General features: G+C 27.5%; 1 protein-coding gene across 1 annotated transcript in view; it reads left to right on the plus strand.

Annotated features, from left to right (window-relative positions):
- Positions 1–5,521, plus strand: part of LOC130962947 (probable transcription factor At1g61730) — a 97,654-nt gene extending 92,133 nt beyond the window's left edge. Inside the window, exon 2 of the mRNA XM_057889105.1 lies at positions 4,760–5,521. Within this exon, the coding sequence (XP_057745088.1) occupies positions 4,760–5,521 (762 nt within the window). The remainder of the gene's footprint in view (positions 1–4,759) is intronic.
- The last annotated feature ends 6,900 nt before the right edge of the window (positions 5,522–12,421 follow it).

A 12,421-nucleotide genomic window follows, 5' to 3' on the forward strand; every position in this document is an offset into this window, starting at 1 on the left:
TGGTCCGGTTAAATTGGTTTAGTTGTTGGCTCAATTTTGGGCCAAAACCTTTAAAATTAGTATTTTAATTCATATTTTTTATATTTTTACTTCTCTAAATTATAATTTTTAATTTGCTAATTCCCTTAGCTCATAATTAATTTACCATGTTTTACATAAGTTGAGGGAAGAATGTTTGTGCCAAAGGCTACTAATCAAACAACATCATTTTGAAGAAGGGGGACTAATTTATCTCGTTTTAAAAACTCTCCCTCCACGTAGGACACCGTAACAGCCATATCTGCATAGTGGCATCCACGTTAAATTTTTTCGTTGGGTCTGAGAGATACATATGAATAGAAAGATGCATATGTGATATGTCCAACTTTTAAAGAGGTCATGAATTTAAAAGTATTTTTAAAAGGTTAGAGGGACAAAAAGTCAGGGACTTATTTATCCTTTTCTCAAAATCAAACTTCAGTATTTGTGTGTGTTGTTACGTTATAGAGATATATTGTTATAGATTGGTAAATAAAATATTTAATTTATTTATTTAAATTTGTTTTTTAATTACATTTATAGGAGTGTAGATGAATCATATAAGAGTTATATTAATTATGATCAAGGAAGAGAAGGTAGAAGGAGAAAAAGAAGAAAAAGAAGAACGAAGAGAGAACAAGCCAATAATGATAGATATATTTATAGAGAATGGTAAGGAAAAAATTATGAAAATAAAAATTAAAAATTTTGAAAGAATAATAAAACTAAAGATAATTTAACATGTTGAATATAAAACTAAAAAAAATAAAAGTTTCTTTAGCCATTAAATTTATGCCAGAAAAGTATGATTTAAATATAAATTTTTATATCTACTTCAAATTAAATAAGATTGAGAAAATAAATAAAATTACAAATATTTATACATTTTTATCTTGATTGTTAAATTTAATAACAATGTAATAATTTTAGTATTATACCTAATTAGTTTAAATTTAATTATTCTGTACATTAAAAAATTAAATAACTTATAATTTTTTTACTTACTAACAGTTTATTATTTTTTATTTTTATCTCAAATTTATAATTTAAAAATATAATTTCTTAAAATATTAGAAAAAAACTAACAATATAGTAGTTTCTATTCTTTTTTTAAAATCGAATAAAAATTTTATTATTTACAGAAATAGAAGTTAATATATTAGATGCAAAATAAATTAAGAATTATTACAAGCAGTATTGAGAGTAGAAAAGTTACTCAACAATATCAACATTTTTATAAGTTAATTGTATATGTTGATAGTAGTTAAAATAGTAGTGTCCATATAATATTACTCTTTTAAGAAGATATAATATATTTGATATTATTTTTTATAAATATCGACAAATTTTGATCATTTGAACAAAAATTTTAAATAATTGATATCTTAAATTTCTTTTTAAAATAATAAAATATGACTTAATAAGCAAATATGAAAAATAAATATCTCTATAATAGTTATACATCTAGATATTCAAATCAAATAAGAAAAGAATTCTTTTAGCAAATCTTTTTAATTCAAAATTTAACATAATGGATAGTTATGGGTTAAAATGATAAACAAAACGAGATGCGATAATGATACATGGTGGTAATTAATTACAGTTGGAGTGAAAAAGAGAAGAAAATAAAGGGAAAAAAATAAGACAACATAATAGTAAGGTGAGACAATAGTAGTTATACATGTATAAAGAATGGTAAGGGAAACCTATAGTGTATAGTATAATTGTCAGAATCGAATTGGTGATTGAACCGACCAAGCTATTGGGTCACTGGATTATTGGTTCAACCGGTGGGTCACTGGTTGAACCGATTGACTCGGTCTCACATAAATAAAAAAATCTAAAATAGTCAAAACTTAAAATTAAAATTTAAAATATATATTTTTATTAACATATTAAGAATAATCCAGCCATTCTAAAATAATATAGAACAAGAATAATAACTATTTTATTATTTTTACTCTATCATAAGTATTTTTATTTTATTTTTATATTAAAATAACTATTATTTTTAAATTTAAATAATATATTAATTAGTTTATACCTATTATACTATTATATACTATAAGTATTTATTAAAAAAATAATATTTAAAAAATAATATAAATAAATATCATATAATTATAAAAAAAGTGAGTTTATAATTAAAATTAAAATAAATTTATATAAATAAGTGAATTTATAACTAAAATATTTTTTATTGTATATAATTAAAAATATAATTGATTTAACATTTAAGAATGACTGATAAAATGAAATTAAATTGGTAATGAAAATGTTATAAGGTATTAATATATATAATAATTAGCATATAAAGTGTTAAAGAGCAAGATAGCCTGATGGCAATGCTAGTAACTTGTTAAGGTTCGAATTACACACTTAGAATTTGGGAATATTAAAACAACCCATGAGAACAAACAGCTGAAGCATACACTTGTATAATTTTCGAGACAAGTGTTCCCACTAAAATTTAAAAAAGCTCTAAGTAGTACATAAGAATTATGTATACCTGTCTCCATTATGTTGTTAAATTTGACCTCATTATTCTATTTTTCTTATTTTATTTTATATTATATATACTTTGCTCTTATTGTTAAAATTTTTTGGATTTGTCTTTGATAGTATATAATATGATAAGATAATATATAATTAAAATAAAATAATTTTAAAATAATAATAAAATTAAAAATAACTAAAAATATTTAATATAAAATTAAAGAAATATAATTTTATCTATTAAAATTATGTATAAAAATAAAGAGTGTTTTAAATATAAAATTTTAAATTTATAAATTTAAAATAATAAAATTAAATAAATTAAATAAATTTAGTCACATTTATATTTAACTATCTATAAATAATATTAATAAATTTTTATCTTAATTTTTTTATATAATAACAATATAATACTTTTTTTAATATTTTTATTTATTCATATTTTTTTAAAATACTTGAAGAGTTTAATGAGTTATGCTAACAAATAGACAAAATATTATTATATATGGTAGAAAAATATTACAAATTAATTTATATATTAAAATGTTTATTTTTAAAATTTTTTAAGATTGATTTAGGTAATTATTTTACTAAAATATAAACTGAAAACTAATTTATTTATCAAAAAAAAAATTTTTTAAATATTTTTATGTATTAAATTTTTTAAATTAAAATATCAACTTTAAAATATTTGAGAACAAATTTGGGTAAATTACCTTTCAAAATATATAGGGAAAAAGACAAATAGGTTCCTAACTTTTTAAATTTTTGACAAATACATCCCTAACAAAATTTAAATACAAAAAGTTTCTGACTTTAACAAACGGAAGACAATTTAGTCCTTCCGTCTATTTTCCTCTCATACACCAAACAAAACTGGCTGACATGGCTAAAACGGTGTCCAGGTGTCCGTTACGGTGCCACGCTGGAAGGAGAATAAAGTTTGAAGGACAAATAGGTCTTTGAGAATTTAGTTCATTATACTTCTATTATGCTTCTATTATGAGAATTTAGTTTATAAAATTATGCTTGTATTTTGAAATCTAGTTAACTTGTTGTATTCTGCAATTTAAATTATTTGTATTAAAATTGTAGAAATTGGGCTTGTTCTGTTTTTAATTTTTTTCTTAAATTGTATTAGTTCAGTTTTAGTGCATTTGTATATTATATTAGAACTAATATTTTTATCCATAATAACATTACGAGAGTAATTTTTTTAATTATAGTTCACTTTGTTCTAACGGTATAAATTATGCATGGCACAAAGGATTTATAAAATCAAACTACCTTTACAAAAAAGTCGTAAGTTGACAAAAGTCTCTGACTAAGAAGACCAAGATTTCTGCAGATAAAAAATTAAATAATAAGATTTTAGTTATTATTTTTATATGAAAAAGTCTAATTTTTTATTAATAATTAGTTTTAGCATTCGTTATCTAAAATTTAAAATAATTTAATATGTATACTTTTACATTTAAAATATTTTAATTGTAAAAAAATATCGGATGATATATTTTGATTTGTCAAATTACTAATATAAAATATAATTATATATAGAGTAAAAATTGTAGAGAGAAATAGAAAATTGGAGAGAGGTAGATGAGAGAATTTAGGAAAGGAGTTTATTAATTTTGAAAAAAAATATTCTCTCTCAATTTTAATAAAAGTGACATGTGACACATTTGATTATTAAATTAGATAGTAATATATGATACATAATATAGGTATATTTCAATTTGATAGTAATATATGATACATATAGAAGCATAATAAACTAAATTCTCAAGAACTTATTTATCCTTCAAACATTATTTGCAAAATGACGTCAAGGACTTATTTGTCCTTCGAACTTTATTCCCCTCTCAGTGTGGCACCGTAACAAACACTTGGACACCATTTCAGTCACGTCAGCCAGTTCTATTTGGTGTACGAGAGGCAAATAGACGGAAGAACTAAATTGTCTTCTGTTTGTTAACATAAAAAATTTTTTATATTTAAATTTTATCAGAAATGTATTTATAAAAAATTTAAAAAGTCATGTACTAGTCTGTCTTTTTCCCAATATATATATTCATACTTTACTAGTGCCTTTAAAATTCGCCAGATCACTTCAAGTGAGCCACTGTCCAGAGAGTGAACTAAGACAAAACCTAATCCTAAATTCACTTTTTCCCTCCTGAATTTTGGAGTTTTCATGGCGAAGCAGAAGCAAGTCCCTCCTGAAGACTCTGACGACGAATCGTAGGTTCCCAGGCCTCAGCCCGAACAAGAAGATAGCATCGAGAAAGAAGAAGCAGCAACTTCATCTGACGAGGACGAAGACACAGATGAAGGCGAAGATGAACGTGAGAAACACGTGCTGGTTCCCAAGAAGCCTCAACCGCAAAAAGTTTCCAAACCCTCGTCATCTTCTTCTAAACCCTCTCCAAAGTTGAAGTCTCAACCTTCGGCATCTGTCAGTCAAACCAAATCCGGGTCAAAGCGTGCAGCCGAAAATAGTATCGACCACTCGAACCAACCAAAATATGGGAAGAAGGCACAAGAGGATCACGCCGTCGGCTCCGTAGAAGAGGATCTGCAGAAATCACATGACGAGTTCAGATCCCTCTTTCAGAGGGTTTTCAACGAGGAAGATGAGATAGGTATCTTGAAAGGCCTGTCTGAGTTCATCGCGAAAACAGGGAAGGAACCCTATAAATGCGCTAATGAATTTTACGATTTTATAAAGGGGTTGAATTTAATTTGGGCAAATGTATCATGCAACCAATTTAAGGATAAGATCCGCTGGCTGAAGAAGAAGTTTGAGAACAACCTAGAAAAAGAGAGGAACGGCAAGGGGAGAACCTTAAAGCCGCACGAGTTGGAAGCACTTCGGTTGGGAAAGAATGTTTGGGGCCACGATGGCCGTGGCGGTGAAGCAGTGCGCAACGAAACTGAGAAAAAGGATACAGTTAATAATGAGAAGGCTGCGAAGATTACTCCTAAGAAGGCGCTAGTGCCCTATTAAAATGGAAAAGCTGAAGCAAAGTCCAAACTAAATTCTGAACCTTTGGATTCAAATGAAGGTAGAAGGATGAGTGAATTTTCTGTGACTAGTTTAGCTTTGACTTCAATGTTGAGGTACGATGGGACTTTTGGTAAGACTATCGGTGAAGATTATATTAGAAAGGGAATAGAGTTACTTGGAATCTCAAAGAGGGAAGACATCAAGGCTAGGTGGAGGAAGTTCAAAGACGCTAAAAATAAATTGTATGCGGAGATAGCTGAATTCTACCCCGAACAGGCTAAGTTGATATATCAAGCAAATAGCTCGTCGTCCTCCTAAGTATATATCTTGGTTGCTTTTTTGTTTTTTTGGATTCTGGCATTTAGATTTTATTTTGACATGTTTAGGTTCATGGCATTTTAGTATTGAATGATATATATTTATCTCCATTGATTCAAGAATTTTATGTTTGGGAGTTGGAGGAAAGGGAAGCAAAATGGAGGTTTTAGTTCACTTGTTCACAAAAATCCAACTCACAAAAAAATCAATTTGACAGTCTTTTAATTTTGATTTTCCTGCAGCTTAGTTTCAGTTTGTCTAAGTTTTAATGTTATTGTTAGTTTGGCTTGTTCTTATTCTGTCATAGTAAGATTATGAGCGATTTTAGCACAAGTCTGTATATCGCTATAACTTTTTAAGTTTCAAGTATTTGGTGTACTTCTATGGCAGATGATTAACTTCAAGAAGAAACATAACTCACCTATGAGAATTATAGAACAAAACAATAAAAGGGAATACTATGCTAAGTCAAACTATTGTCTGTGAGTTATGTTTTTCTTGAAGTTAAAAGCAAATAATTTTTAATAATCCTATTGGCTGAAAATAATTAAATGGATGGATTATTTTTTATTCGAAGAATATTTGTTTCACCCTTTCTACTTTCTATGTTATTTTTCAGATAGCTAAGGATGATACATTATCTAAATCAGGAGGAAGTGTATCGAGCATTTGTGGAATATGCAATTGTATGAATTTAGTATAGTTCATATTTAAACTAGTTGGTTGCTGGGTTATATGTCTCCCGATCTTGTTATATATGCCACTTTTTTATTTTGTTCGATAGTAGTTTGGAAATTTTGATGATTTTTGAATATCTTTACCGTTAAAAACATGGTTGTTTGACGGTGCACCTTTTTTTTCTATCGTGTAGGACAGTAGTGGATATATATTTTTGTGATTTCTAAGATTTCTCTTAATGATTCATTAATCAAGGAACAGAGGGTCGAGGATTTCTTTAAACAAAATGCAAAATAGTTCATTTTATTGCATATTGTATGGGTAGAAAATTGCTTAATTGGCTTTGGTAGGAGAATATTGGTGCTTTTGTTTGATTTTGTTTGATGTGGTATAGGTTTTTTTTTTCTTTCCGAATGATACGGAGTGTGTTTTGGTAAAAGCGATCCAGAGAGTGTTTTGGTAAAAGGTAATATTAGAGAGACAAAAAAAAACTTTCCAAATTTGTGATAAGAAATTATAATGAAGGATAAAGGGATAAGAAAAAAATGGAGAAAAGATGCAAAAGAAAAGATATAGTGAAAATATAAAAGGATAGGTAAGGGGTTTTCTTACTATATCTCTAAGAAATTTGTTCTTAGCAAGTTAGGTTATTGTAAGAATTTTTTTACTAGATCTCTAAAAAATTTGTTTTTAGATCACCAGAAGGGTTTTTTCTGTTAGACCTTCAAAGAACCTGACTTTGAAAACCTAAGCAAATCACTCACGTTACTTAATCACATTATAAAAATGCATACAACACTAAGGAAATTTTATTCATCAAAAGTTGTGTAAATTATCTCACCAAATGTGTTTAAATAGGTCCCTAACAAACTAATTAAAAGATAAGATAACTTAATTTAAATCTCTTTAAGATAAGATAATTAATTTAAATTAAATTTGATCTTATTGGAGTTGACCAGATTTGATTTAAATTTTAAAATCCTAAAGATATGATAACTAATTTAAATCTTTGATCTTATTATATTAGATCAGATTTAATTTAAATTTAAAATTTTTAAAAATACTATTAAGCAAATCAGAAGTAAATCAAATCTTTTAATAAACTCTAACAGCAAAATAAATTAAAATAAATGCCTAAAAAATTTAAAAACTAATAATAAATTATGCCTCATTGAATTTGAAAAGCATTATTAGGCTTTTTATTGTCTTGCCTTAGCCCAATGGGCTTTATGAGGAGTTGTCATTTCAGTACCATTATTTTTGAGACGTACTCTTGGTTTTCTTGATATTCAAGACTGGCATGGTATAATTCTTCTAGTACTCAAATTTTTTAACATAACGAGATTATCTTTTTGCTCTTTAGCTCTAAAATGACAAAAATGTCTTTTTGACCACGTATCATCCTCTCTCTTAAAAAGATTTGTTCTCGAATCTTGAATGAAAAACTCTTCTTCCCTCCAAGGAATCCAAACCCAATCTCCGGGTTCAAATACCATCGTTTGATGGCTTTTCTCTATCTACTGAATTGTGGTTATGTCCCTCATGTGTGCAAGTTCAATCTTTCCAACCATACTTTCACCATCTTATCTAAAGTGTGCAATTTGTCTTTCTTCCTTTTTATCCATCTTAATGCCTGCATTATTGACCATTGAATCTACAAAGTGTGGGAAAGTTAATATAAAAACAATAGGAATTTCATGGTTAGATATGTGAGAAACTAAGGACTCCATGAAATTCAATGATACTAATGTACTCTTGTCTAAGTTAGAACTTTCTAGATCTCTCTCACAAGTGTGTTTATTGCTCTCAGTTTCTTTTTTGCTCATTGACTCCTCTTGCTCACTGTTCTCTTCTTTTCTCTTAAAACTCTTGCTTTCAATCAAATATAGATTCTTTTCACTCAAATACTTACTCTTTTTCTTAGTTTCTTTTCTCTCATATTTTTCAAATTGCTCACATCCCAAGGATCTAGTTGAAACATTCTACACTTTTGAATCTTTCAAGGACACATCGTACTCAACAAATTCTTCCATATCTGACTTTGAAGGAGATTTAAAGATAGATGTGGAAGAAGTCCTCTTTTTATGTCGATCTATAATATTCTTCTTGAAATAAGAAACTTTGACTTTTTTCTGATCCTCAAATTTTACTCCTTTGAAATCTCAAATTGCTACAAATTGTTACATATGCTCCATGTCAATGGCCAATTTGACCAAATCCTCCATGGTCGCGTAATGGTAACGTTGTACTTTAACTGCAAGTTCTTCACGTAATCCAAACAAAAATCGTTCCATAAGAATCTCAGGACTCCTTTTAATATTAGTCTTATCCATTAAATATAGAAACTCCTTGTGGCACTCCATCACTGATTATGAACCTTGTTGTAACTTACAAAATTTTTTAAAAAATTCATTGTGGTATGATGATGGCACAACTCGATTCCTCATGTTGGTATGATGATAGCACAAACTGACTCTTCATGATTTTCTTCATCTTCAGACATCCATATACGAGCATCATTGAAAAAATTGGCTTGTACCATCCAAACCTTCTTTTTCTCTAAAAGGATGTAATTTGCAAAAATCGACTCTACCTTCCTTTCCCATCCGAAATAAGCTTCAGGATCATTCCTCCCTCTAAATGCAGGGATTTGCAACCGAGAATTCTTTTTCGCATATGAAATTCCTTTATCATCACTACATAATTCTCAATCTTTTTTTTTACTTTTTTTGGACTCTAAAGTGAATTTACAGAAATTAAAGAGAAAAAAACAAAGAGACTAAACAAGACCCATGAAATGCGTAGATAAATAAGAATTTACCTACGACCTGTAACTGATACCAGATGATAAGAAAGTATAACGAAGGATAAAGGGATAAGAAAAAAGATGGAGAAAAGACGCAACAGAAAAGACACAGCGGAAATATAAAAGGATAGATAAGGGATTTTCCATTAGACCTCTAAGAAACCTGTACTTAGTAACCTAGGTCACTGGAAGGATTTTCCTACTAGACTTCTAAAAAACTTGTTCTTAGCAACCTATATCACCGTAAGGGTTTTCCTACTAGACCTTCAAAGAGCCTGTCCTTGACATCCTAGATCAGAGGGATGAAAACTGAAAGAGACTAACGCACAAAATCACCGTAATGTTGGATCTTTCAAACTTCTTCATGCAATAAGCAAAGCAAATCACTCACCTCATTTAATCACATTAAAAAAATTGGTATAAAGCACTAAGAAAATTTTATTCATCAAAAATTGTGTAAATTATCTCACCAAAGGTGTTTAAATAGGCTCCTAACAAACTAACTAAAAGATAAGATAAGATAACTTAATTTAAATCTCCTAAGGATAAAATAAAAAAATTTAAATCAGATTTGATCTTATTAAATTAGATCAGATTTGATTTAAATTTTAAAATTCTAAAGATATGATAACTAATTGAAATCAAATTTGATCTTATTAGATTAGATTTGATTTGATTTAAATTTAAAATCCCTAAAAATACTACTAAACAAATTAAAAGTAAGTCAAATCTTTCAACAAACTCTAACAGGAAAATAAATTAAAATAAATGCCTAAAAATTCAAAAATTAATAATAAATTATGTCTCTCATTGAATTTGAAAAGCATTATTGGGCTTCTTGTTGTCCTGTCTTAGCTCAATGGGCCTTATGAGTTGTCGCTATTTTAGTAACACTATTTTTGAGACAGACTCTTGGTCTTCTTGATGTCTAAGACTGGCATTATACAATTTTTCTAGTATTCAAATTTTTTAACATGACGAGATTATCATTCTGCGCCTTAACTGCCTTCCTAACCACGTATCAAATTATCTTATTAAGCATTTATTAATTTTTTTGTAAATAAGAAAAATTTTGATTGGTTTTGGCTAAATTTTTTTTGTTGTCAGACATTTTTGTTTGGTAACAAAAAAATTTTTAAATTTTAGATAGCAAATTATTCAGCACTTGCATAAGGTAAAATTTGTAGAACAATGGAAGTAAAGTAACAAATTAGTGTGTGATTGGAATTAAGTGAAATAGCAAATGGTAGTTTTGCTTAAATTAATTTATCAAATTTGATTTTGATAAAAAGTAAATTAGTGTTAATGTTTTATAAGAAAATAGATTATAATAAAATGAACGTTGTTTGGATTAGATTGTTTAAAATTATTTTAAGATAAAAATTATTAAAAGGGAAATCGATTTATATTATTCAAAATTATTTTAGGATAAAAATTATTAAAGGGGACATAGATTTATATTATTGAAAATGATATTTTTTCAACATTCTTTTAGTTATATTTTTTCGGATATTTTCTCTGTATTTTTTTAAATTTAATTTAATTTTTTTAAAAGAATCATTAATTTAAATGATAAAATAATTAACAATAATGAATATAATACATCCTAATTAAGAATCCACAATAAAAATGATATAAAATCAAATAAAAAAATAAAGAAAAGTTCTATAAAAAAGAAATTTGTATTAATAAAAATAATAAAAAAAATTTATATGAGTAATGAGTACTAAAAATTAAAAAAAAATAATAAACAACATTAAAGTAAAAATTCAAAAAATAAATAATAACATCCATAATATGAGAAAAAAAATATAAAAAGTTTATAAAAAGCAAAACCTAGAAGAGAATACTAAAAATGATATTATAAAAAAATTAAAATACTTACTTGTAAAGCATGATTATGAAAAAAATTAAATATGAGAATGTTGATCATTATTCTTCGTGTCTCTTCTTATAAATAAGAATAAAGAATAACGTTGGCAAAAAAAATAAATTTCTTCAATCACTTCTCTAATCATAATTAATTGTTCTTTAAAGATACAATTTTTTCTTGAGATAAACAGGAGTTGAAAGATAGAATAACATTTGTGTTTAGGAAAAAAAATAGCCAAACAAAAAGTTTAATACATTTAAAGTAATAAAATCCTAATGGAAAGGGGACAAGAAAAGAATAACATCAAGAAGAAAAATTTATTGGCATAAAGAGACACAGCGAAAACATAAAAGATAGTAAAGGAAAAACAAAGGATAGATAAGGTTTTCCTATTAGACCTCTAAGGTACCTGTTCTTAGCAACCTAGGTCACCGGAAAGGATTCCCTACTAGACCTTCAAAGAACTTGTCATTGACAACCTAAATCCGAGGGACGAAAACTAAAAGAAACCACCACGCAGATCACTTTAGTGTTGGATCCTCCAATCTTCCTCATGCAACAAGTGAAGTAAATCACTCACCTCACTTCTCACACAATAAAAAGTGCTTAAAAGCAACAGAAATTTATTCATCAAAGTTATGTAAATTGTCTCACCAAAGGTGTTTAAATAGGCACCTAACAACTAACTAAAAGATAAGATAACTAATTTAAATCTGATTTGATCTTATTGGATTAGATCAGATTTGATTTAAATTTTAAAATCCTAAAGATATGATAACTAATTTAAATCATATTTGATCTTATTAGATTAGATCAGATTTGATTTAAATTTAAAATCCCTAAAAATACTACTAAGCATAGCAGATTTAAAATAAGTCTTCTAGCAAACTTTTGACCACATAACAAACTAAAACAAAAGTCTAGAATTTCAAAATTTAAAGATAAATTATGCCTCCCACTGAATTCGAAAAGCATTATTGGGCTTCTTGCTATCCTGACTTAGCCTAATGGGCCTTGCCCATTCTTCTTTGGTAAGAACTTGATGTAACTCCATATGCACAAGCGCTGCCAGGTTCCCAAAACTCTCCTTGAGCTTCTTTGCACGTGCTCTAGTGATGGGGCCCTCTGGAAGTGTGAAATTCCCATTTTGCTATTTTTGTCTGAGAATGCCCCTGTTGTCTTTCCGAGCATGTATCATTCCCTCCTTCCTCAAAAAGATTTGTCC

The sequence above is a fragment of the Arachis stenosperma genome, chromosome 2 (assembly GCF_014773155.1).
Source record: "Arachis stenosperma cultivar V10309 chromosome 2, arast.V10309.gnm1.PFL2, whole genome shotgun sequence".
Classification (NCBI taxonomy): Eukaryota; Viridiplantae; Streptophyta; class Magnoliopsida; order Fabales; family Fabaceae; genus Arachis; species Arachis stenosperma.